The sequence below is a fragment of the Tyto alba genome, unplaced genomic scaffold (genome assembly GCF_018691265.1).
Source record: "Tyto alba isolate M040663 unplaced genomic scaffold, T.alba_DEE_v4.0 Super-Scaffold_48, whole genome shotgun sequence".
NCBI classification, from domain to species: Eukaryota; Metazoa; Chordata; class Aves; order Strigiformes; family Tytonidae; genus Tyto; species Tyto alba.
The window spans coordinates 11,117,813-11,142,139 of record NW_024881324.1 but is presented as its reverse complement, the minus strand read 5'-3'; the positions used below and the strand labels follow the sequence as shown (position 1 = coordinate 11,142,139).

Below are 24,327 nucleotides of genomic sequence, written 5' to 3'. Positions count from 1 at the left end.
GTACACAGGAGAGCTACATAGTCTCTTAAAAACTAAGCTCAAGACAGTGATTCACTCCTTCATAACAATCAAGCACGACAACTGTAAAATCCCCATTTGCTGGACTTCCTCTTAATTCAAAAGGCAGACAGATTGTATTTTATTCAGAATTTTGTAACCAGACTCCCAAACCTGGCAGGTTGGGTTGGATTTTTGGATCCAAGGCCAGGCAAATGTCAGATCCTCTCTGTTCTTTCTTATTCATCTTTCTCATCTATGTCCTGTCTCAATTTGATATTGCCTGAGAGGGACATATTCTACCGAAAACAAGGACAAAATACATGAGGTGAAATGTTGGTCTCTCTAGGTCATTGAGGAGGAGGATTTTGACGGTCATCCACACTTCTATCATCACCTCTGAGATAAGAAACAAGAGTCACCAGCTACAAGACGCATAGCTTCCCAAACTTTCCTGCTCCTGTTATTTTCAGCGTAACTATCGGTGGTGGGTTGACCCTGGTTGGACACCAGGTGCCCACCAAAGCTGCTCAATCACTCCCCCTCCTCAGCTGGAGAGGGGAGAGAAAATGTAACAAGACTCATAGGTTGAGATAAGGACAGGGAGAGATCACTCACAGAGATGGGCAAAACAGACTCGACCTGGGAAATTAGTATAATTTATTACCAAAGTAGGGTAAGGAAAAATAAAAACAAATCTTAAAACACCTTCCCTCCACCCCTCCTTTCTTCCCAGGCTTAACTTTACCCACAATTTTCTCTACTTCCTCCACCCCAGCGGTGTAGGGAGACGGGGAATGGGGGTTGCATCCCATTCCTCACATATTGTTTCTGACATTCCTTCCTCCTCAGGGGGTGGACTCCTCACACTCTTCCCCTGCCCCAGTGTGGGGTCCCTCTCACAGGAGACAGTCCTCCATGAACTTCTCAAATGTGAGTTCTTCCCATGGGCTACAGTTCTTCATTAACTGCTCCAGGGTGGGCTTCCCATGGGGTCACAGCCTCCTTTGGGCATCCACCTGCTCTGGCGTTGGACCCTCCATGGGCTGTAGGTGGGGATCTGCTCCACTGTGGACCTCCATGGTTGACAGGGGCACAGCCTGCCTCTCCATGGTCTTCACCATGGGCTGTAGGGGAGTCTCTGCTCCGGCACCGGGAGCACCTCCTCACCCTCCTTCCTCACTGACCTTGGTGTCTGCAGAGTTGTTTCACATATTCTCACCCCTCTCTCCAGCTGCTGTTGCACAGCAACTTTTTCCCCTTTCTTAAATACATTACCCCAGAGGTGCTCCCACCATTGCTGATGGGCTCGGCCTTGGCCAGTGGCGGGTCCATGTTGGAGCTGGCTGGTGTTGGCTCTGTGGGACATGGGGGAAGCTTCTAGCAACTTCTCTCAGAAACTACCCCTGTAGGACCCCCGCTACCAAAACCTGGCCAGGAAAACCCAATAAACCACCACAGCTTCTTGTTCCTACTCTGCAAATTGTCTCAGTTTGTCCTGGAAAACCTACAAGGGCAGAGTCCCTCCTAACTTATCTGGTTGTTTTGTCACACATCACTGTATATTTAATAATAATTATGCCTCTGCAGAGGTATTTTATTCTGATAGATTCAGAACTATCCCACCAGGATCTTCAGCTACTTATTCATTTTGCTACAGGCTACAACAGAAAGGGTTAGAGAATTTACTGAAATAACAAAGTCATTTTACATACATATGGTCTATGCTTCTGTGCCACAGCAGTGACAGATAAAAAGCAGCAATCTATCATGTTTTTCTCTCCACACTGTACTCAATAGGATCCAAAGTGTGGTACCCATTTTGCTACTAATGCACATGTATAACTCCCACTTATTTACTGTAGTGCCCTGAAGATGTGACAGTTAGCTATGTAATGCACTTATTATTTTTATTCATTCTATTCATTAGAGATGACCGTGTATGGCGCACTTATAGCTTTGCTTTTCTCCACTAGTCATCAGTAATGTCATCTTTTCTAGCTCATGAAAACAAAATGTGTATTAAATGACAAACAACAACCACATCTCTTTCTATCCGATGCTTCACAGCCAGCTTGCCAAGTCTTCTACCTTCCTATGAGTCTGAATAAACCAAAGAGCAATTCAGCTATGTCAAAAAGTGCTGTTGTGCTGAGCAGGAATCAAGGTTGAATGGTGTGAAATGCCTGTGAGGGAGAAATGCCAGCAGTACTCTCCCTGAGACACTTTAACAGCCCTCATGGCAAAGGCTCCAAAAAACTTTGGGAGCCCAGGCTGCTCGGTAACTGGAGAGTCAATGTTCCCAGTATTTAAGAAGAGAAATGCAATTTCTGTCAAAAAGCTGCATGATAACCATATTCATACTCAGCTTTTCCCTGACTATTGCCAAATTTGAACTATCATCTTTCACTTTTACTGAATAGGAGTTCTCTAAGGAGGAGGAGGAAAGCAAAGAAAGCATTCCGGTGGGGAATTATAAACATACTCTCCTGGAGAGGGCTAGGTCAGACTGGGAATTACTCCAGCGTTGGGGAGCATCTGCCCACTCTTTCAGCTCCATTACGTGCAATCAGATGGCAGCCACACAAGTCCCTTGCCAAGATCTCTAGGAAAACTTGGGTTTCATACTGAAGTTGCTCAATGACTTAGCTCACTGCTACTTTCTGCTCAAGAACATTAAAGCCAGGAGAAAAGGAAAAAAAAAAAAAAAAAGAAAAAGCAAACAAACAAACATCCCCCTGGCACCTTCACCAAGTGATCACTCACTGATGACTCTCAAATCATACTTTCAACTGACTGATTTGTATCACAGATTTCTCCTTTCTATTTCTTGAGGCCAACTTTCATCTGATAGAGTTCTGCAGGTCTGGAACCTGCAGGAGGAAGGGCAGCAGCTGCCAACTCTTTTCATCATCCTGAACGTATAAATAAAATGATTGTCAAGCATAATTACACTGAAGTCTGTAGTAAATATTCCAGTATTATTGCAGTAGTAAATATTCCCTGTCACCATAACATCAAATTCTGGCAAAATCAATAACGTGTGCATAGATATTGGAGAGTTTTGCAAAACACCCCTGTAAAAGACAATTCTGAGTAAAGATTCATGTTTCTTTAGCCTGTATTTTCAATCCTTAAAATTTTGTTTCTAATTTTTTTCCAACAGTTTAGATAAATTTTGACATAATCCTTTTTGTTGAGTTCAAATTTGTTTCCAAACAGTTTGGTCCCCTTGGTCTTCACCTCTACATCTGAATCATCAGTGGGAGATACACCTTATTTCTGATTCACTGTTCACTTGCACCATTTTACCACAATGCACTGGTACAGGAATATAATTCTTCAATTGTACAAGACAGCAAAGAAGTAGTTTTTCTAAATGTATTCAGTTCATTGGAATTTGCCCATTTATATATTATACTGTATAATAAAAGAAGAGACAGTCAGCTTCAGAAAAAAACACAGGAAATAGGGAAGATACCATAGCAATACTTAATGATTTGTCCATAGGATAAGTTTCCAAAAATTAAACTTTTACTGTGACAGAAAAGCCCCCCACAAAACTAAGATTAAAGCAAAAACTCCACAGAAATATATACCAATCTGCTATAAAAAATTCAATCTGGAAAGACATGAGGACATGCACCAATGTAAACACCAATCTGACATTTGAATACATGAAAAAAAAAAAAAACCTCCATGACCTGTGACGTGCTGTGCCTTTACTACAAAACAAAACTCCGACAAAGATTCCAGAATACAAGACTAATCCTGGTAATACTCTGTGCTTGCACAACAAAAACTTAAGCATTTTCAGGAATAACATATGAAAGATTTTAAGGTATTCCAAGAAAACAGTGGGACTTCTGATTTTTCCTAAGAGGTAAAGCCTGGCCTGCCTTTAAATCTCCATCTTGAAAAATATTAACTAGATTTCACTTCAAAATAGAATTAGAAACAGTGAAACAAGCTTTAGGTGGACTATCAGAAGTTACTGAGAAACTGTTTCTTGGATTAATTTTTAAATGATTATTACTTTATAGAGCAAGCAATGAAGAGGTAGTCTCTAATTCACTAAGTTGAATGCCCACTCTTAATGGCAATATTTTATATATAGTGCATGAAAGAGATCCTACTAGGACAGCTATAAAAAACTGGTAAAGTTTGACCTTTGATTTTAGGTAAATGTTACATATTTGAATAAAAGGTTGCATTTATAGGCAGTCAGAGAATCCTTTTTTTTAATATTTTAGTGAAATCTGTAGAAGAGCTCAAGGGAGAATGCAGCAAAACTTTTTAAACAGGCAACACTAATTTTGAACAAATTTTAAACACTCAGACAAGGATTTTCCTCCAACATAAAATTCATCATCCTCTTTACTTGGTGTAAATTCAATCTGTTCTGTTTGTATGACATAAACAACAAGCAGTTTCACAGGAATGAGGCAAACCATATGTGAAGGTGTTTTAGAAAGCACAACAGGGAATACACCAAGCAAAGAAGCATCTGCATTTATTTCAATGTCAAATCACATGTGTATTCTAAAGGGAAAGTTTATTGTTTTTATTAAAAAACAAGTTTACTATATTGTGCTGTTCACAGTTAACTCTTCTTACCCCTCAGTGTCCTCATCAATTTGGAAAAAAAAAAAAAACAAATCAAAACAAACTAAAACACTCAGCAGGTAAAATCATGAAGTTTACAGGTGCTGAGGAAGTGTCACAAAAGGGGTCTTCAACCCCATCCACCCTACCCGGGCTGGTGTATGCTGTCAAGAGACTTCTTCTCCACTCCCTGCCCCCCCCCCCCCCCCCTTGCTACCCATCTTGGACAGGGGCTGCATCTGCTCCTGACGGCCGCAAGTGAAAACCAAAGCCTGTCCCACCCCTCCCTGGATTCCAGAGGTGTGGAAATATAAATCTAGGTAGGATTTATTTCTTACTGATGCCTGTGTGCAGTGGGACACTGGCTTGTCTCCTGTCTCCAGATGCTGTCTGGTCCTGCAATGATGATGCACCAGGCAGCCTGCGGCCGAGCTACCATGGGCAACGCGCGGCACTGCTGTGTGGGGCGCTGGGTATTCCCCCACAAAAGGCAGAGCCCTACAATAAATTATTTTTATAGAAGCTGGCCAGAGTCAGCTTAACACGTTTGGAGTTAAGGAGAAAATATTTCAAAGCAGCATTTAGCCCAGGTATGAGCTACAGGCACATTGTTAAAAAGCTAATTGCATGGAGACAAAGGATGATGGTTACTTTTATATTACTGTGTAATATTAACCCTTAAGAGCTGTGTTTGATGATAAGTTGTTGGTGATTGAAACTGCAAGTTCATTATTTATATTTAAACTTAAGCCTGAAGATTAACCTAGAGTCACAGAAAGTATCTATGTCAAATTTTTTTTTTTTTTTTTGGTATTAAGACAGATAAAGGGGTTTTAAATCTGGGATCTTTTTCCTATCTCCTCTAAAACAATGCATAAAAAGAAGTGTTAAAGTGCTGAAGTGCTGAAATTATTTCTCAGATCTGTATTTCCACAGAAAGATGCACTTTCAGGAAATCTGGTTTTATGGAGACATTATATCCATGAAGAATATTTTTTCCTCAAATTGTTCTTTCTGGGAACAGAACAACAGGTCTAGAAAGCTTCTAACATCACGTTTTGGGGGCTGCAAGGGTCAAAATTCCTCCAGTTTCCCTCTCAAGGTTATCGATTTCACCTGTCTTATTTAGAGAATAGCTATTAAAAATATTCCTGTTCTGCTGCAGGTTGTATGGGCTTTTAGTTCCAGAAACACAAATTTCTGAGAGAAGGGAGGTTCAAAGATGCTGTGGTGCAAGGCAAGGTCCTAGGGTCGGCTCTCCTGGAAGGTCTGCAAAACGTTTGGTGACCATTTAGCAGTTACAGGGCTGTGACTGCAGCCGACCACTTCAGCAGCACCCACCCCCCTGAAATACATGACCACGTCTGTCTCTTGTCTTAACCTCTTCTCTCTCGTCTTACGTTTTGGACTCATCCCCCTCACCACCAATTCACTGGACCTGAACAAGAGCCTGCTGCTCTCAGCAAGGGTGTATGTAGGCACAGTGGAGAAGTCACTTGTGTAGGCTGAAAGATCGAAGCTGAAGGCTGTGGGCATCTGCAGCAAAAATGATCTTTTTATTACGTATGTGTATAATGCCCACTGTAAGGAGGTTTGACTATGGCCTACAGACGTGAGACACCACTGTCAAATTAATATGAATGGAAAAGGACAAGCATGCTACAGCAATGGAAACAAACAAACAAACAAACAAAAAATCACAATTATCAGAAAAATATTTGTGATCACAAAAGAATATTTTGCTCATACTCGCCAATCTCCCCTTTGGCAAGCCCTACAAGAAAAGAGAAGAGGAGAAGGAGGAAAGAAAAATGAAAAAAAATACAGGGAGAGACGGGGAGAGAGAAAGGGAAAAAAGAGAGAGACTGAGACAGAGTGGATACTTTTAACTTGTCACAGTAAAACACTAGTTTTTAATTAATACAGGGTATGTACAACTTTGAAGAATGTTGGTCGTGCAGCATTTTATGATAAATACATTTTATGGGATTTTTTTTTTAAAGAGGATTTTGTAAAATAACCTAGCCCAATAAATGATTTACCAGCTGCAATAAAAGATCAAGGAAATTGCTCAGATTGCATCTTGGAGCATCTAAAACTCTGAAGTTTATGGAGATCTAAGCTGCCCCCAGATCTACAATCCTATTAAAAATTTTTGTAGTTGCTAATTATCTTGCATTGCATTTTTTAAAAGGTAGCAATCCTAGCAGAGAGGAAGGTCTGGAAACAGACAAAGAGGAATTGGTGCCCTTTGATGGAGAAAGTAGGAGAAAAGGAAAGAAGAGAGGCACAAATGAGTAACAACTGCAATGTCGTGCTGGTATGGTAACAAATAGAACTAAGATCTCATAAGTTATCAGATACTCTTTCAATCACACAAGGAAACTGAATTAACTCTAAGTTTAAAAAAAAAATATTAAGGATACATTCTTTACATGGCATGTTAAGTGTAATAGCTATATTACTTGACCAAGAGCAGAGTAATTTGTTTTCCTTCTTTTTTTCCTTCTGATAAAGATGACATTTTACCACAAGCAAAGCAGAAAGCAAAGAAATGCTCTCTAAATTCTGTTTTATTCTAACCTCATAGGACTTTCACGTAATAAATAAGTAAATAAAACAAACACTGATCCTTATTTCAAACAGGATGACAGAGACAGTAAATAGAAAGGCATATTGAAATAATAAAATACTAGCCACAGCTGTCTTCACAGGAGGACTGACAGCACAGCCACCATGAAGCATGCCTTGTAACCTTCATTTTGTGCCAGCAATATACGGTTCATGCCCTATAACTTACTGTGCTCAGCCATACCCCTGCCCCCCCAGGGAACCCTAGCAAATCCAGTGTCCCCACAGGCATGGGGCTGCAAAGTCAACTGGGCTTCCTAAGAAAGGATGAAGAAAGGAAAAAGAAAAGCTAAAGGAAGAAAGAACCATCATTATTTTCCTGGGTCCCCAAACCAGACAGAGAGGTGCATGCCAACATAGACAAATGCCTGTTCACTCTTCTGCTCTGGGCACCCCATGCAATCACAGAGGCCACGGGCTTTGAAGCCTGGGGCCAGGCTGCTGCTGGGACGGCGACCAGAAACCACAACGTGCTCCAGGGGTGCTCCAGTGCTAAGGAAGGATGGACATGGGCCTCTTTCTTAACAATTTCAAGCTGAACAACTTTGAAAAGAATAAAGGATCAATGCTGCTGATATCACTGTAACTGTACAAGACATGGAAGAGAGAAAGTGAAGTTCACTGCCACAGAAAGCAAACACCTTGAGATATAAAGGGTTGATGATAATTCAGTTAATTTAATTTGAAATTGAGGTAGGTAAAATAAAACAGTGGGAGCTGGCAAGGATATTTGGATGAACACTGTTACTCTGAAACCTATTCTTAAATTATGGCCAGGATGGAGGAGTTCTTAATTGTCAAAAATAACCATGATTAATTCAGCAGAATTATGGCTGTCTAATTATATGATTGTGTGTTATTTTTCTACTTGATGCTGCCTCCTGCAATACTCAGGGCTGACCATCTCCAGGGTTGAGTCCAGATTTCTACAGTGAAAATGCACTTTATGTCTGTAGGGTCTTTACCTAACTTTCTGCCAACGTTAAAGGCACCAAGTGAATGTGGCAAGTGAGAGCAGGGAATGACAGGACTAGTAATGCTGAAAGCTGCTTGGCTTGCCTGAGTTGATAATTCTGTTTAAAAATGTTTTGATAGGGAGGTCATTTAAAACTAAATTTTCACAGACAAACCATCCTATTCTGATGCTCATTTTCTGGACTCTTCCTTTGAAACTCTAGGGGCTGGTTTGCAGAAGCCCATAGGTGCCAGAGATGTACATTACAACTGGGTTTTTAACATTCAAAACACAATACAGAGCTATGTGAAAGACTATCAGATCATTTCATTTAGTGAAGGATTAGGTCTTCATTGTTTTCTACTAATTACAGATAACTGTCCAACTTTTGAAATTACCTAGAAGATGAAATCCCAGGAAAGATAATTCTAAGGAAAGCAAAATATTTCATTTTGATAGTCTCCTTAATTTCACTTGAATTTATCTTTTCATTTTAAGTCATTCCCCATATGTGTATTTTATAACAGAGAAAAGTAATAATATTTAATGTAACATCCAAGAAAGGTAGTGTGTTTCTCTTAAAATGCTGAAAAGTTTTTGCTAGAAATCCTCTTTCATTTCTTCCCCGACATAGCATCTCAAAGCAATGCAGCAAATGCCAAAATTGAATTCTCAGACAAAAAATGCTTTGAATTTTTTTCTAATCAACTTCAATCATAAATAATACTAAGAAGTCAAGAAAAATCCATGTCCTTGGTTACTTATAAGTGCTAGAAATATCTTACCTCATACTCCTATTTGTGAAGGGGAAATAACACCCTTTACTTAGTTCACAGTGATTTGGCAAAGAAAAACTCTTATTTGTAAAGTTCTGTTGGGAAGGCAAGTACGAGAAAATCAGTAATTCTGAATTTCAGACAGGGTCTGCATGTTGTAAATAAGGCCAGGGGCCACAGTGACCAAAAACCAGAAAGTAAAATCCTTAATATATACACAATAAATAACACACACAAAGAAAAATAAACTCTATGGAAAAATAGCATATGATGCCATAATCATAAAATGCACGCACAAAGGAGACAAGGTGACATTGCTTAGGTAGTTGTCAACCCATGTGCTGGATTTTTCAGCCTAATAACATTCATCTGAATGTAGATACCTCCCTAATACAAGAATAACAAAGTATAATTTGGGTTGTGAAACTATTTGGTGCTGAGATTACTTACCACACAGAAAAAGTATATTTCTCTAAATCCTCCAAGTAAAAATTACTCTCTGCAGATCCTTTCCCTTCTTCTGGGCTTGCATTGTTCTCAGGACATGATTTTTCTTGATAACACTGGTCAGGTGGGTTATCCCAGTTGATCTTTAAATTAAAAGAAAAAACAAGTTAGAATAGTAAGGTAATGAGCTGGGCACAGCTACCAAACTAAAACCTGCCAGTTTCACCCTGTTTTGAAATTCTAGCTCTGTTTTACTCCTCGCTATAACAAATCTGGAAAACAGCAGTGGCAAAGCTGGATCAAAACACTTAATAGAATAGAATAGACTATTTCAATTGGAAGGGACCTACAAGGTTCATCTAGTCCAACTGCCTGACCAATTCAGGGCTGATCAATGTTATTAAGAGCATTGTACAAATGCCTCTAAAGCACTGACAGGCTTGGGGCACCGACCACCTCTCTAGGAAGCCTGTTCCAGGGTTTGACCATCCTCTCAGTAAAGAAATGCTTCCTAATGTCCAGTCTAAACTGCCCCTGGTGCAGCTTTGAACCGTTCCCACGTGCCCTACCACTGGATCCCAGGGAGAAGAGCTCAGCATCTCCCTCTCCACGTCCCCTCCTCATGGAGCTGCAGGGAGCAACGAGGTCGCCCCCCAGACTCCTTTTCTCCAAACTAGACAAGCCCAAATTCCTCAGCCACTCCTCACAGGACATTCCTCCCAGCCCTGTCACCAGCTTTGTTCCCTCCTCTGGACGCATTCAAGGACCTTCACGTCCTTCTTAAGTGGTGGGGCCCAGAGCTGCACACAGAGCACTGTTCAGTGAACTGATTTATGTTCCTATAAGGCTGTGGTTTGACAAACCCTCTCAAGGAGGCATAAACTCATGCTGATACCAGAAGTCATCCAGCCTTCCTCTACCTGATTGCTTTTCCCTGTGTTGCACATGAGAATCCATCAGCACAAAAAATTGGACATCCACATAGTAAAACATAGGGAGGGAACTGATCTGGGATAGGAAATAATGCTGTTTGGACTCTTTCTTTTCTTTTCCTTTTATTTACTCGGTTAGCTCTCAGCTGGAGCCATTCTGATCCAGCCTACTCCACACTGGTGCCAGCACAAGGGAAGGAGAGGGACAGTACTGCATCTTTCAGCACTGATGTCAGTTTATGCTGATTTTTACTACTCCTGGGCTACTAAGTACAGAATCCTAACCTGTGCTTATCTCTGGAACAATATTTTTGCACGCATAGGGCCCAATTCAATGCTGGCATCTACTCTCTCTGGAGTGACTGGCAGGTTCCTCTCACCCCTGGACAGAGCACCAAACATCACTTCCACCAAGAGACACAGTGAGGTCATAACCTACCAAACAGACATCTGCAGGTGACTTCGTGATGTTATAATACCTTCCCAGGCACAATAGCAAACTCTGTAAAGGGTTTGTTAACATTTAGTGAACAAACGCAGGGAAAACTAAGGTATAAAAGTTAAAACCTCTTATGTTCGAACTAGAAACAGGACTCCCTTTTTGATCTTTCTTTTATACAGAAAGATGGAAAGTATACTGTTTAGAGGTAACCACAAATGGAAATTTTGGTTCTCTATCCCTTGATGCCAATTTTATGGAGCAAGTGGTTGAAATTTTCTAGCTTATACTAGAAGCTATCTTAAATGATTTAAGGTCCTTTTTGACTTTCACATTTGTGAAATCTGTGTGATGAACAAAACATCGAAGTTTAATCTGTAGATCTCAAACAATCTGAGTTTACAGGGAACACAGCACTAGCATTAGATGTAATCACATCACTCTATACTTTGCTAATTATGAAAACTCCAAAGATGATTTTTTTTTTTTTAACTCAGTAAACCATTTTGCTCTAAAAGGCAAATCTGTACTCTGAAGCTTGGATTTCTCAGACGTCATCCTTATTTTGAATTTTAATTTAAGATTTATGGACATAACAGACAGAGGTTCATATCCATACCTACATAATGCTAAATACAGTAATCAGTAAACATGATACAATCATCGTATTTTCAGCAGTCATTGGAAAAGCTGCCACAAGCAACAGAATATATTGTTAAAAAGTGATTCTATGTAAACATGAATAGTTAAGGCAGAGTAGAAATGAGTAGCGTGCTCAAAGCTTTTTTCAAATACTAAGGCCAGGCAGCTACAGATAGCATTGTATTTCACCTAGGCACAAGGCTGCCCAAATTTATTCCCTAGAAAAAGTCAAGGTTTCAGAGTAGGTAGCCTATGCAAAGTACCTTGCTTGCTCTGACATCGTCTCCATGAAACTATCCCTGTGCAAAGCAGATATAAAAACACTATTTGAAACGTAAATCCCAAAGGTGTTAAAGAGTACTGTGAGTAAATTTCTTTGAGACTGTGTTTGATCTTTTCTGAAGTATGAAAGGAGAAGCTCAGTCATCTGCATGAGGGTGGGATTATGGCCACAGAATATGCTTACTTCGCTCAGAAGTCACTGGCCAGGACCATTGTATTCTGCATAGCCACCATTCAATATCATTCAGCATGCACACTCATTGCAACAAAAAACTATGTTGTCGCTAGCACTCATCTCCCAGAAGATACTCGGGGGAAGACTATTTGCAACTCCTTAGCATAGATGAATCTGGGGGTGGGGAGGCAAAGAAATAGCACCTTTGGTTTTGCTGATACATATTTCCCAAAAAGGTGAGGTCATACCCAAAGGTTTTTCTGTTTGTTTTTGTCGCAAAATAAATAAATTTTTTAAAAAAATGTATTTATGAAAAGAAAGGGCACAGTTGAGTAGAATAATCAACTACATGAACTTATTTTTTCTGCCTTAAGTCTGATTGTTGGGTAAAATTATTTTAGAAGATAGTTTCAGTTCCAGAGATACAAGTAGGCCCAAATGACATAATTCAGACCAAGTGCCTAAATCTTGAACATGCTAAAACAAGGATCTCCCTGAACATTAGGTTTCACTCGTCTCATCAAAAAAGGGGGGTTCTTACAACCTTTGAAAGGAGATTTCATATGCTCACATTTCTTTTGTGCAGAAGCATTCTCGTAAAAGGCTCAGTTCAGAGATCTATTTAAACATGTCAATAGCTGTAAGCTTGTGAGTCATTTCACTGAGTCCAAAGGGACTAGACAGTGCTGAATTACCCATGGGCTTACGCACCTTATTGAAACCAGGTCACTTTAATGTGGCTTTGAGAGCCACCCACAACTGAGGTTCCTATAAGAGCGTGGCATTTTGTTCAAAGGCAATGTGCTATTATGGGATTGTAGGAAATGAATTTCACTCTGCCACTCCCATGGGTTGGGTTGCTTTGCCCATTACACCCACTCCATCAGTCCTTAAATCAGTCTCCCTATAGATATAAGGCTACACACACACATGCATGCACACATCAGGCTGCAGTTAGGTTTATATATAACTCTGGTTTCTCCAAGTTATCCTTACCTCCCTAAAGCAATAAATCACTTGAAAACTTAGTCATTTAAAATGGAGGGAATTTCCAGCTGGCCAATCTGGTTTTGCACAAAGATATCTGTATGTAGATAACCACACTACTAGAGTCAAAGTTGTGATTGTAATTCCCAGCTATTTAGTATTTGTGCCACAGTACATGTACAGGTATAAACACATAGTACGCAAATTTGTGAGTACTCTAAGTACCATGATGACTTGTTTCCATGGGAAATTAGAAGCATTAAAAATGTTTCAGAGTACATCTAGAACAGGGTGATGCAAATTGCCAGCATGATTAATTTGAATAATCATGTTTGCAGTTATAGTTCACTGTAGCCATGTTGATCTAAAGAGGGAAGTGGAGCAACACTTACAGAGAAAAATTGTATCCTTCATTGGAAAATACCTCATTTAGAACAGATAATGCAGGTAGAAGCAGTTCTCGGGAATGAAGAGTTGTCTTTGTGTCTTAGTTCTCAGGTTTTTCATTAAATTGGAAAGTTCCAGTAGTATTTCACCCAAAAAGTGTTGTCATGTTGCAGATGTGATTTCATGGTAACTTGTATTGATGACACAATATTTGTTCACAAATTAATTATGCCCTTGACCAAGATACTACAAATAAAGATATTAAAACTACCTGATGGTAGGAGTTTTCCACACAAGGACATGAGAGCTTGAAGGTTTGAGATGCATAGGAAATCTATCTTGCGTTTAAACATTACTGAAATAATATCATTCTGCAACACAGCCTTGATCAAGCTGCTGTTGTCCAATTACTGGATGGTCTTTCCTACTACTCCTTTGAAATTCCTTTGTTGGAGATATTAGCTCCCTATAGATCTATGCAGAAGACACCAATACTCCTAGCCGTTTGAAGCCCTATGGTAGCTATAACAAATTCACAGTGATAGATTAAAGAAACACAACAGCAACAAGAAGCAAGCCCACAAATCATTCCTAAATGGCACAGCTGAAGCTCCAATGACTTTCACCATGCGCTTTAAGGGAGATGGTGACATTCAGACCAAGGCCAGTACCTTGAGATGTCCTCCTTGGCCTTCCTTTGGCCCAAACGAGCTGCAGTGCTCATCTGCACTGCTACAACAATCTTGGTAAAAATCATCCTCTGTAAGAAATAAAAAAAAAAAAAAAAATAGTATTTTTATATTGGTGCATAAGACAAAGATTTGGAAAGGAAGGAGATGGGTTTTGTTCCCTCTCCCACCAAGATCCTGCATGACTCCAGACAGGTCATTTTTTCCCCTCCGTCCTACTTATAAGTAGGTGGCTAGTTCTCTCCTACCTTCCAGAAGCGTTAGGATGATAAATGCAGAGAAGACTCTAGAAGCTGTGGTGCTGGAAACGACAACTGTATAAATACGAAGCAGGGGGGTATAGTAGAAATAAAGAAATAACAGACACAAGAAGAATGACAGTGAGGGATATTTTAAACACCCCAAGATGTGTTCTTTGTAAAAGAGAGGGAAGTTTGTTTTCTTGTATGGGCATGGTTGTGGATTGAGAGTGAGGCACAGGGATCCAAAGTACTCGTGTTTCCTAAGCAATGTTTACTCAAGTAGCGTGTCCCTCAAACTCCCAAAAAGCAGTGACCTGTGGAATGAACAAAAATGTACTCCCACATCATAGCAAGCAGCGGTGCGATGGAAATAAAGGTCTGAATTACACCTCTTAATATATGGCACAAAAATATACTTAATGATTATTTCACTTCCCAGTTATTATTAGTTCACTTCCCCAGTTACTTCCACTTCTCCTCAGTAAAAGACAGTCGAGCATACTTAGAAAGCCAGCACAGGAAGGATCTGCTCTTAGGTATTATAGTTGTAGATATAGAATATACACATATACAATGTCACAGATTTGAGCCTGTGTGTTTGTATATATACCTATGGATATCTTTCTATTTCTTATTTTATATACACACACACACACACACACACACACATATAAGTGTATATATGTTGAGCATTCATAGTAGATTAGGTATTTACAGGCATTTACATCATCTGGGGTGAAAGAAGAGATTTACCGAAATTGCTGAAAATGCATAAAATACAGCTGCTGGGTACGTCATGTGTGTGCACACATGCAGTGTAAACATTTCAAATTGTCTCTACATGTTCCAGATATGTGACACATGTATGAACCCATTAAACACATTAAAATATAAAGATACCTTTGTAAAGATGGTTACTGTGGTTTTCTTTGTTGTCCTATTTATTTATTTATTTATTTTAAATTTTGGCTCACTGAAATGGGTTTCCAAATAGCTTTGCTGAAATAATGAAGACTTTGACAATGTTTTTGGAGACAAATGAATAAAGAAGTAATTACCTTGGCCAAAAACATAGCACAATAAAAAGAAAAAAACATTATTTTACATTTAAGAAATGGGAGGGGAAAGGAACTCAACTTTGTTATTTAATCATGACATGCTCTTTTTATATTTTATTTGTAAGGCTCTGAATGCTCTTTTCTTTCTATACCAGTGAGCTCATTACTTTAATTCCTCATAGATTTCTCTGAACAGTTTTTGCTAAGTAAAAACACAATGCAATTCTTCAATGGCTGTAACAATAAGAAGCTGCTCAAATTAAAGATCAATAAAAAGTACAGAAAAAATCTGTATGAAAATAAATAAATAAATGAGAAGATGGGAAATGCTTGCAATTAGACAGGATGAAAAATCTAAAAAGAAATTAAATTTAGTTGTAATACATTTCCCATTCTTTTCTTCATGAAAATTACTACTGAAGTGGGTTTTTTTCTGTAATTTAAATGTTAAGCTGCCAGATGTGTGTCTCATGCTTGAAGAGTTGAAGCTTTGCATTATTTAGCATATTAAGATTCACAGAATTTAAAAAAGGGCTCCTTTATTGCCTGGAGGTTCTAATTAAGTAAACCTTAGCCTTGTACATTTAAAACTTGCAATACAAGAGATTTTGCTTCCTTTTTTTTCCTCTGCAGCCAAGTCTCATCGATATAATAAATATGGAAAATACTTAAGATGATATAATTTTTCTTTGGCTTGAGGAATTAAACCTATCTATTATTTTAAGAAGTTTTTAATAGAGGCCAGCAATCAGAAAGACATTTAATGACTCCAGTCTACTTTTTAATCATAGGAGTTGCTCTTAGTTAGTGGGGGGAAACATGTCTTATAAAACTGATCTGTGTAGAAATTGTTTCTTCCAATGCACAAAACAAAACAGTTCTGAGAAAGAAACAAGAATCACACAGGTTCTTTATTATTAAAGTGCATTTTACTTTTTTATAACTTATTATAGTTGGCCACAGAGAACTAATAATGTATTAATTAGCGGCACTATCAGGATTTTGTTCATTGAAGGAGTTGGGATGGCTGCATCAGAAACTGTAATAACATAAAAATTCCTCTGACATACAGTACCCATAAATCATACCCTAAATACAGTTATTTTTACCATTTTAGAAAATGTCAAAGGTGTCAACTTTGTCCGGATATAGCACTTAGCAGTGACTATTTTAGTAAATTGACTCAAAATACATTTTGTTCTCTGACAGGGGAACATAATACCATTCATGATAAAAATGAACAATTTGAGGAGGAGAAAATAGCACCAGGTAAGAATGATCAAAGACAGGTATCACAGCTGTGATAAGGGTACAATGGCAGGCGTAAATTCTGTTATAAGGTTTATTTGGAAGTCAACAAACATAGGCATGAGAGCAGGAAAATGTGATTGCATCAGGGCCTAGAAAAGACAATAAAATTCTTAATTCAATGTCATAAATCTGTGATCAAGTATTAATAAGAAGTCCAGCAGAACTGTTTTCATGCTCTACATTTGTATAAGACAAATAAGAAAAAACGGCTGATATTTTTTCCCACCATTGTGAAATGGGCATGATAACAGTAATGCCTGGATTTGGGAAAGTATGGTGAGATTAAGTTTTTTTCCAGACCTTGACAATGCTGAGAGCATTAAATATATATATATATATATATACACACACATATAAAACTCATATTTCTTGGGGACCTTAAGTCCCAGCAAAACAGTTTAGATGATACACAGCTCACACCTGATACAGGATACAAAGAAAGTGTCTCCTGTACCAAGTTCCTGTGTTCACCTGGGACCTATATTTTTAGAACAGGATGGAAAGAATTTGGAAACTAAAACATTAGTTCTTCTCTGTTACCTTTCCCAGCATCAGCCTTCTTGGGGCAATAGCTGAGAGTAATAGCATGACCTTTAATAATAGAGGGCGTCTTACTGCTTGTTAACCCTTGTAAGGTATAATTTAACCTTTTTCATCATCTACATTCAGTCTGCAAGTTATCCTCTTTAGTTATGTCTTCTGTAACAAGTTCTGTGATGCAACAGGAGTGGATCTGTAGAATGAAACCAGCCATTCAGAGGACAATACTAGACACTGGGGACCCCACTGTGTGTTGAAGTTTTTATGTCAGACTAGTTCTAGTCAGGTCCTGGGAACTGATGGCCCGTTAATACCTGACACACACACCTAAAGCGCATCCCATTGCTTAGCTTCAGGCTAAAGGAATGTGGTGCCTGTCCTACGAGAACACTCCGCAGTGTGAACCAAAAAGCAGCAACTGGGGCAGGGAATTCACTTCAAAAGTGCTCTGAAAATCTAAACGCTAATGTAGATACACCCTTTGGGAACTGGGGTTAGAGAGGGGTGGGAAACAGATTCTCTGTGATGTGAAACTTTCAGAGGCTGCATATGGAGATGATACTGTGAATCTTTTATGTGTTCAGGGTTGGGGGAAGTGAATTTTTAAAATTTATAATATGGACAAAAAGAAACAGCACAGCTAGGAAATTACTTTAGACTGGTTTGGTGGGAAATACTTCTGACTTATATAGAGGAAAAGTAGAGAAGGATGAAGTGCACTCCCTTCTGATGGCTGAAATCTCTCAGTCAGGAGGAAAGGATTTTAGAGTGGTGCCACCAGGCGTGGGGCAACAGAAAAAAAAAAAAATCACCAGCTTGGTTAAATTATAGGAGGGAAACAAAAAATAACATGGAAATCCTATCTGGACTCCTTCCCTAGTAATAGCCCAGACTGTGGGAAGTCAAACAGTATGGTAAGAGTCAGAGAAGAGAAGAGTTTGGAGTGCATAGATTGCACAACTGTAAGCAGGATCTGAATATCATCCTATCTGCAAGATCAGACCAATACTTTACACAGTTCTGCTCAGGGGAGGAAAAGACCAGCAAAGAAAGAGAAGATTCAACCATCTGAGGCTCTGTCTGCAGAAAGAATGATGGTCAATCAATCTCCGTTTTAAAGCCACACACTATTCCCTTTAAAGTGGCATCCATGAGGAACTACCAATGAGAATAGCTTTGGGTTTTTTGGGTTAGATAATTATTTTTGCATCCACATATGACTGTTATGTAGAAGCAAATAGCATATCAGAAGGAGGACCACCTCACTGTAGTATAATGAGAAATACTGCAAAGGAAAGCTCACTGGTTTTCATGAAATTGTTTCAGAAGTGGCTGTAAGCATAAATATAATCCTCTCAACAAAACCATTTCTCACCTACACAAGCATGTTTCAACAAATGAAAATCTTTCTCTCCAGAGGTAACGATAAAGTTAGAATGAAGCTGTCTCTGTGTTTGATATTTTGATATGGAGGGAACATCTTAATATGTTCTGAATAAATTTCTGAGTGTTATCTGCTAGTGTATTAACTCCTCAGTCTGGTGCCATCTTTGCTTAGGTGTTATTGTGAAGCTTTGTTCAGGCAGAAATGTTTTTTGATGTCACAAAATGACACAATTCACTTCCCAGCATTTTTCCACAGACACAGAGAAGGCTTTGAATCAAAGGCTGTAAATATGGTCAATATTTAATATCTAATTTTCAATATGCAGTTTATTTTAGAAGACAGACATTGAGCGAAAGAATCCTTCTGAGCTGGAAGGTTTGAAAATCAGGAGCTAAAAATCTGTCGTGGCTGTGCCATAGTAAGGTGATAGAGCATCGGGTTGAAGGAACAACAGAAATTGTGTTAAACCCCCAAAATGGGCAGAATGTAAGCTGCTTGTAACAGTCTGACTAACAATATTTAGAGAAATATTTTACATGTTTCCAGTGGTTTTACTGTGGTACAGGCACAACTGAGGGCTTTGAAAAAAGAAATCAGGTTTCATATAAGAGGAAGGCTGGGGAGCAGATGTCTGCTGGGATGAGTATTGGTGGGGAAAAAAATGCAGACACTCTTGAAGCTCCAAATTAAACACAAGTTACAGTATAAATTCTAGTTTATACATGGTTCTTCAGAAATTATCTGGGGATTTAAAAATGAAGCTTTTTTACCTCTCTGGTTCTGAGTGCTGATATTGAGTTTAGTGGTTACACTACTGACAGTGTTCCATCACAGAAAATCTGTGCTTTAGTGATGTGCCTTTTGAAACCAAAGTTTTGTATTAAATTAACATGCAATAGATTTAGCAAGTACCGGAAATTGAACTCACGAAGAAAAACTTCTGTTTTTTTGTGAATAAAGAGAATCAAAAGCATTTTTCACCTATTTCAAATCCATGGATGCTTTTAGAGATCTACTTGTAGTTCAGGTAGACTCCCTCTTATACAAGATGTTTTTAAAATCCTTAGTAGATTATACTATTATCTCTTAGAGTATACTGAGTCAGATCCTCTCATGATGCAGAACAATGCTCTTTGAATCTAACCTTTCTTTGATAAAAGTTGTAGTAATTCAAAACCTTCCAAAATCAGGACACCTCTGTAACTGCATTGTTTAGGCGTACTTGTAAAAGACCCTCTTGAACTGAAAATGTGGGTTCTAAAATGCTTTGGTTTTTATTGAATCTCTTCCAAACTCCACATAATTAGTTTGACTAAAAATTCAACATGGTTGTTTTAGACCTAGATAAGCATTAGTGAAGGGGGTAGGGGGAAGAGGGGAGAAGGAATAGCTGTCTACCTGCACAAATAGTAATTGGGTTTTGAGACATACCTTCTAAAGGTGGAAACATACAAATCTTGGCAAGGAAAAAAAATCTGAAGAAAATTTAAAAAGCAGCTAAAAGAAAATGTCAAATACCACTAAATGTTATTTAAAACAACTTTTGTTTATGAAGGTTACTCATGTTTTAAATACTGTGAGTATTCTAAGCAGCTTTGCACAACTAATGTTGGGTAAATGAATTAAATGAACTTCAAAATAGATTCCACTAACATAAAAGTTGGAAAAAAAATTTGTAAGCTAGGGATGTGATTACATTCTTGGAAGGACCAACATATAGAAAAGACATGTTAATAAAGTGTTGGTCTTATTAGGAGGTGCATTGAGAATCCCTGAAAGATTGGAAAATGTTATTACTTTTTTCTGTAACATGCTTAACCTTTTGTCACTAATACCACTTAACAAAAATTGACATCAGCTCTGTATTCTATGTCTTACACATCTATGATGGCCAACATTAACACTCAGCATTTGTGAATCCTGACTAAGCAATGCCACACTAGCTCCTACTTCTATTTGTGCCCTCTTAACACGAGATATTCAACAAATGTACCTATAATAGCAGATGCAGTCCTAGTCTTCCTGGGCAGTCAACAGAGAAGGAGAGCTCCAAATAAATGGGTTTTGAATTACATCTCATGGGTTGTTGTGAAAGGAAAGCTGACATGTCAGTTGGCTTCAAATCAGCATCCAAAATTCTACTGCATAATTTCAGGCAGCCCACAGACTTGAAGACAACTACAAACTCCTGTTTACACAAATAAGAGGTAGCTAACAGACTTCAGGTAGCTATCTCTTACCTAATATTTTCCAGTTCATTGCCTAAACATGACATATTATAGCCTCCTAGTACATAAGGAGAGTCACTCTTTCCCTTCAAAAGGAGGGATTAGTTTATTTTCACTTGCACTTTCAGCTTTCTCTACACACCAACCGAGGGAGTGAGAACTGCCCTAAAATGAAAGGCGACCCTCGCTGTATTTGTGATGGGTGGGAGAGTCATGAGCAATGGGTACAACTGCAGATCTCAGCTCAGCTCCTAATGCCCCCTCTGTTGCCTCAGCTACTGAATCTGCCTGCTCATCCTAAACATCTGTATCGTGACCAGGAGGGCTGGCTGGCACCCAGGGCACATTCACGGGTGCAAGCACGAAGGGGAATGAGGGCAGCAGCCAGTTTCTGTGCCTGCACAACCATTTTCCTGTGGTGGGACAGACAGCATAATTCACTACCCAGGCTACTAAATGGGGGTGGCTGTTTACAACCTTGGTACCTTCAGATCCCTGCCCCATGGTAAATCTGCCACTGGCCATCATGGTGGTATCTGCGTTTAGGACAGGACCTAGGTCTGTGTTACTCAATTCTCAGACACATGCATTCTATCTGTTTTATTATTTTTTTTTTAAAGTAAACCAAACCAAAACGGTGCAACTTGGAAGGCTTTGCCTTCAAAAGAAACCGCATGTCCCAGAAGCAAATGCTACCTGATATTAATACAGACAGGTTCTCTTACGTAATTTGGCTCAACACAATTAACAAAGGATATTGCTATTAACGTGTTGCAAGAAGAAAAAGTACTTCCCAAGCACCTAACAGCAGCATGTTGTGATCCATGGATATAAATGGCCAAATAAAATGAAAGGATGTAAAAATGTCACAGAAACACCAGTCGTAATCTAATGTTGTCAGTGCACTCCACACACACCTTGTAATTACTAACACATTTGGCCTACAAATACTTTTTAGACAAGGGGAGTCCACCACTTCTGTACCTTTTCGCCTAAGCTGCTTTTGATCCCTCACAATTGATTTAAACTCTTCCATCGCTTCCTTTGCCTTGTGAAATAATGATGAGATGATATCACAGGGCAAGGGGGAAGGGAGATGGAGGTATTTACACACATGCCAAGTACATCTATTTGCAAACTTTCAGTAAATTAAATAATGCAATAAAAGTCCTAACCTGCTGGAAACATTTTAAACTCTTCTTTTTTCCTCCCAGCTTCTTCTGACGCACACGCTTCTCCTCCTTTCGCAGCATTAAACTGCTTTTCCACTTCCTTTACAACAGTGGGAATACTTCCCTTATGGGTGTCAGGATCTTTCAGGGAGGTCAGAGGTTGCCCTGCAGAGGAAATGACAAGCTGTGAAATGTAAAAGAACAATTCCTTCCACATGTTTCCTTGCTCCAGGAGCAGTAAGGGGTTGTCGGCTAGCATCACGACGGGATGGGCCAGGCCTTTGCCTAGCAGTCCTGTCAAAACTAATTTACAATTAAAGACCTGCGCAGCTGTTTAAAGCTTTACAACTCCAGCGAGTTTCAAGGACTGCTGAAGCCAAGCACTGCAAACCAGCCTTATTCTTAACAGCCAGGCAGGCAGACCAAAGGAAGACAGACTGAAAAATGCTCTAAATTGTACAGTAACCAGATAAATTGTATACCTGAAAATGATCCTTCTGTACAGATCAGTTTGGAAACTGAAAAAAATTCAGCTGGTCTAACATTTCTTCTGGATGATGCACGGGGCACAATGAGCCACATGTGCTGCTGTTATACAGCAAACTTTGTAGGGGGAGGGAAAAGTAAAGTTTAGGAAAAAAGTGAGCTATTTGTTCGTTGTAAGAAAATAAGTGTCCTTAAAACCATACTCAAAAAGCTGAGTTGTTTTGGTCTTTACACTCCCAAAGTATAGTAGAGCAGGGGGGGAATAAGGAACAAGCAAACTTTCTGGAAAGAAAATGTTACAGACACATAGAAAATATGCATGTAGGTGTCTAGTCCAAAGACAGCTGAGGTAGTGGGAGTCTTTCTATGTGACAAATCTACCAGTGAAAGCAGTAGCAACGAACATCTCTGCTAGCCCAGATACTGGGAGCTGTGCAGTCATGCTAATGCAACACTGTGCCCACGCTAATACAGCCTGTGTCACAGCTGTACGATAGCAAGATCATCCTGCTACTGGGACCAAACTAGCCCAGCTACCTTCAAACACTTTCCTTGAAAATTTTGGCTGATAACACCTCTCCTCCAACACAGCTTGGTTAAACAAAACTCCTGTCTTGATTTCACACTGTAGTGCTTGGCCTAACTTCTGCTTAAAAAGATGTACACTATTTAGGTACAGGTACTGATTGCTGTTGCAATTTGATCAAAAACTGCACACAACTTGGAACTAAAAAAAATTATTGTTTCAGAATCTTAAGCCTCCTCAGCCACTCTTCCACTTTCACCCTTGTAAGCATCCTTTTTAGGTCTTGAGTGTACATCTTTACATGCTAGAACAATGATGACCATAACTTCAGGACTTCAAACTGACCAATATTAAAGAGGCATCAGCAAATCACTAGAATGAAAAAGTTTTCCTTTGGTTCTACAAACTACAGGGGATAAAAATCACCCCTGTTTTTTTTCTTGCCTGTTTTATTTGATCGCCCTTTCTGATGGGCACAAATAAGTCTTTGCATGTCAAGTCAGAGGAACAGCACAGACAGAACAGCAACAGAGGCTTTTCTTAAAAAAAGCAAAGCATGGTTGTCATGAAAGCAGAAGCTGTCTTCTTCCATGGACCTCTCATGGAATACCACTTTGAAAGAATGGAGAGAAGATATGGTTTGGACTAAGAGACATACTAGATCTGATAATGTGCTTCTGTGACCTACAAAGGGGGTAGAAAGGGAAGTATTATGTTGCATTCCCCTGCATTGTATTCTGGTAGAGAAATCCTGTGCAGCAGGGAAGAGCCATACCTAGCCCAGCACAAAGCGGTGGTTTAAAATAATAATGTAGCCTGGAGTTAATGGAAATAATATGAAGGTTCTGTCTTAAACTTCTAAAACCAAGACAAATTTGAAGTGAAGGTTAAAACACCATCTCCTAACCTGATCTATTTTGCTTATATGTTGCAGCACCACATATGGTATCGATATGTAAGATCATTCACTATTTAGACTACTGCAGTAGAGTGAGTTACAGAGCACCAGTCTTCATTTAGACTGTTCTTGCTTTCTCTGGTTTGTGTCTCAACCTTAATGTCACTTTAACAGAGCTTTTTTTTCCCCTGTTTTTGGTGGTTTAACAGATATAATATAGTATTTATAGAGCATATCAATGTGCGACAGCTTGCCACAGATCATAAACACATTTTTCTGTTGGAAATGTTGAAGTCGTGATTTTCACCACGTGATCTCCAGTTCCCTAAGGTTTGCTCCTTTAATTGTAAATAGCCAGAAAGTCATCAAGCTAGCGTTTAATAAACTTTTAATTTGAAATGGATTACCACATGTTGTGTTTGTTTACCCATTATTAAATCTCTTAGCAACATATCACCAGCAGAAACAGCATACTGTAGCACTGCATAGATACATTAAAAAACAAACCCATGGGGGATATTAGCAGCTAATAATA

General features: G+C 39.1%; 1 protein-coding gene across 1 annotated transcript in view; it reads right to left on the bottom strand.

The window, feature by feature from the left end:
- The window catches only part of LOC104362639, a 164,690-nt gene that overhangs the window by 78,814 nt on the left and 61,549 nt on the right, over positions 1-24,327 (bottom strand). The window contains exons 10-12 of the mRNA XM_032991935.2: positions 21,886-22,047; positions 13,927-14,015; positions 9,415-9,554 (exon numbers count right to left, since the gene is read on the bottom strand). Of these exons, the coding sequence (XP_032847826.1) occupies positions 9,415-9,554; positions 13,927-14,015; positions 21,886-22,047 (391 nt within the window). The remainder of the gene's footprint in view (positions 1-9,414; positions 9,555-13,926; positions 14,016-21,885; positions 22,048-24,327) is intronic.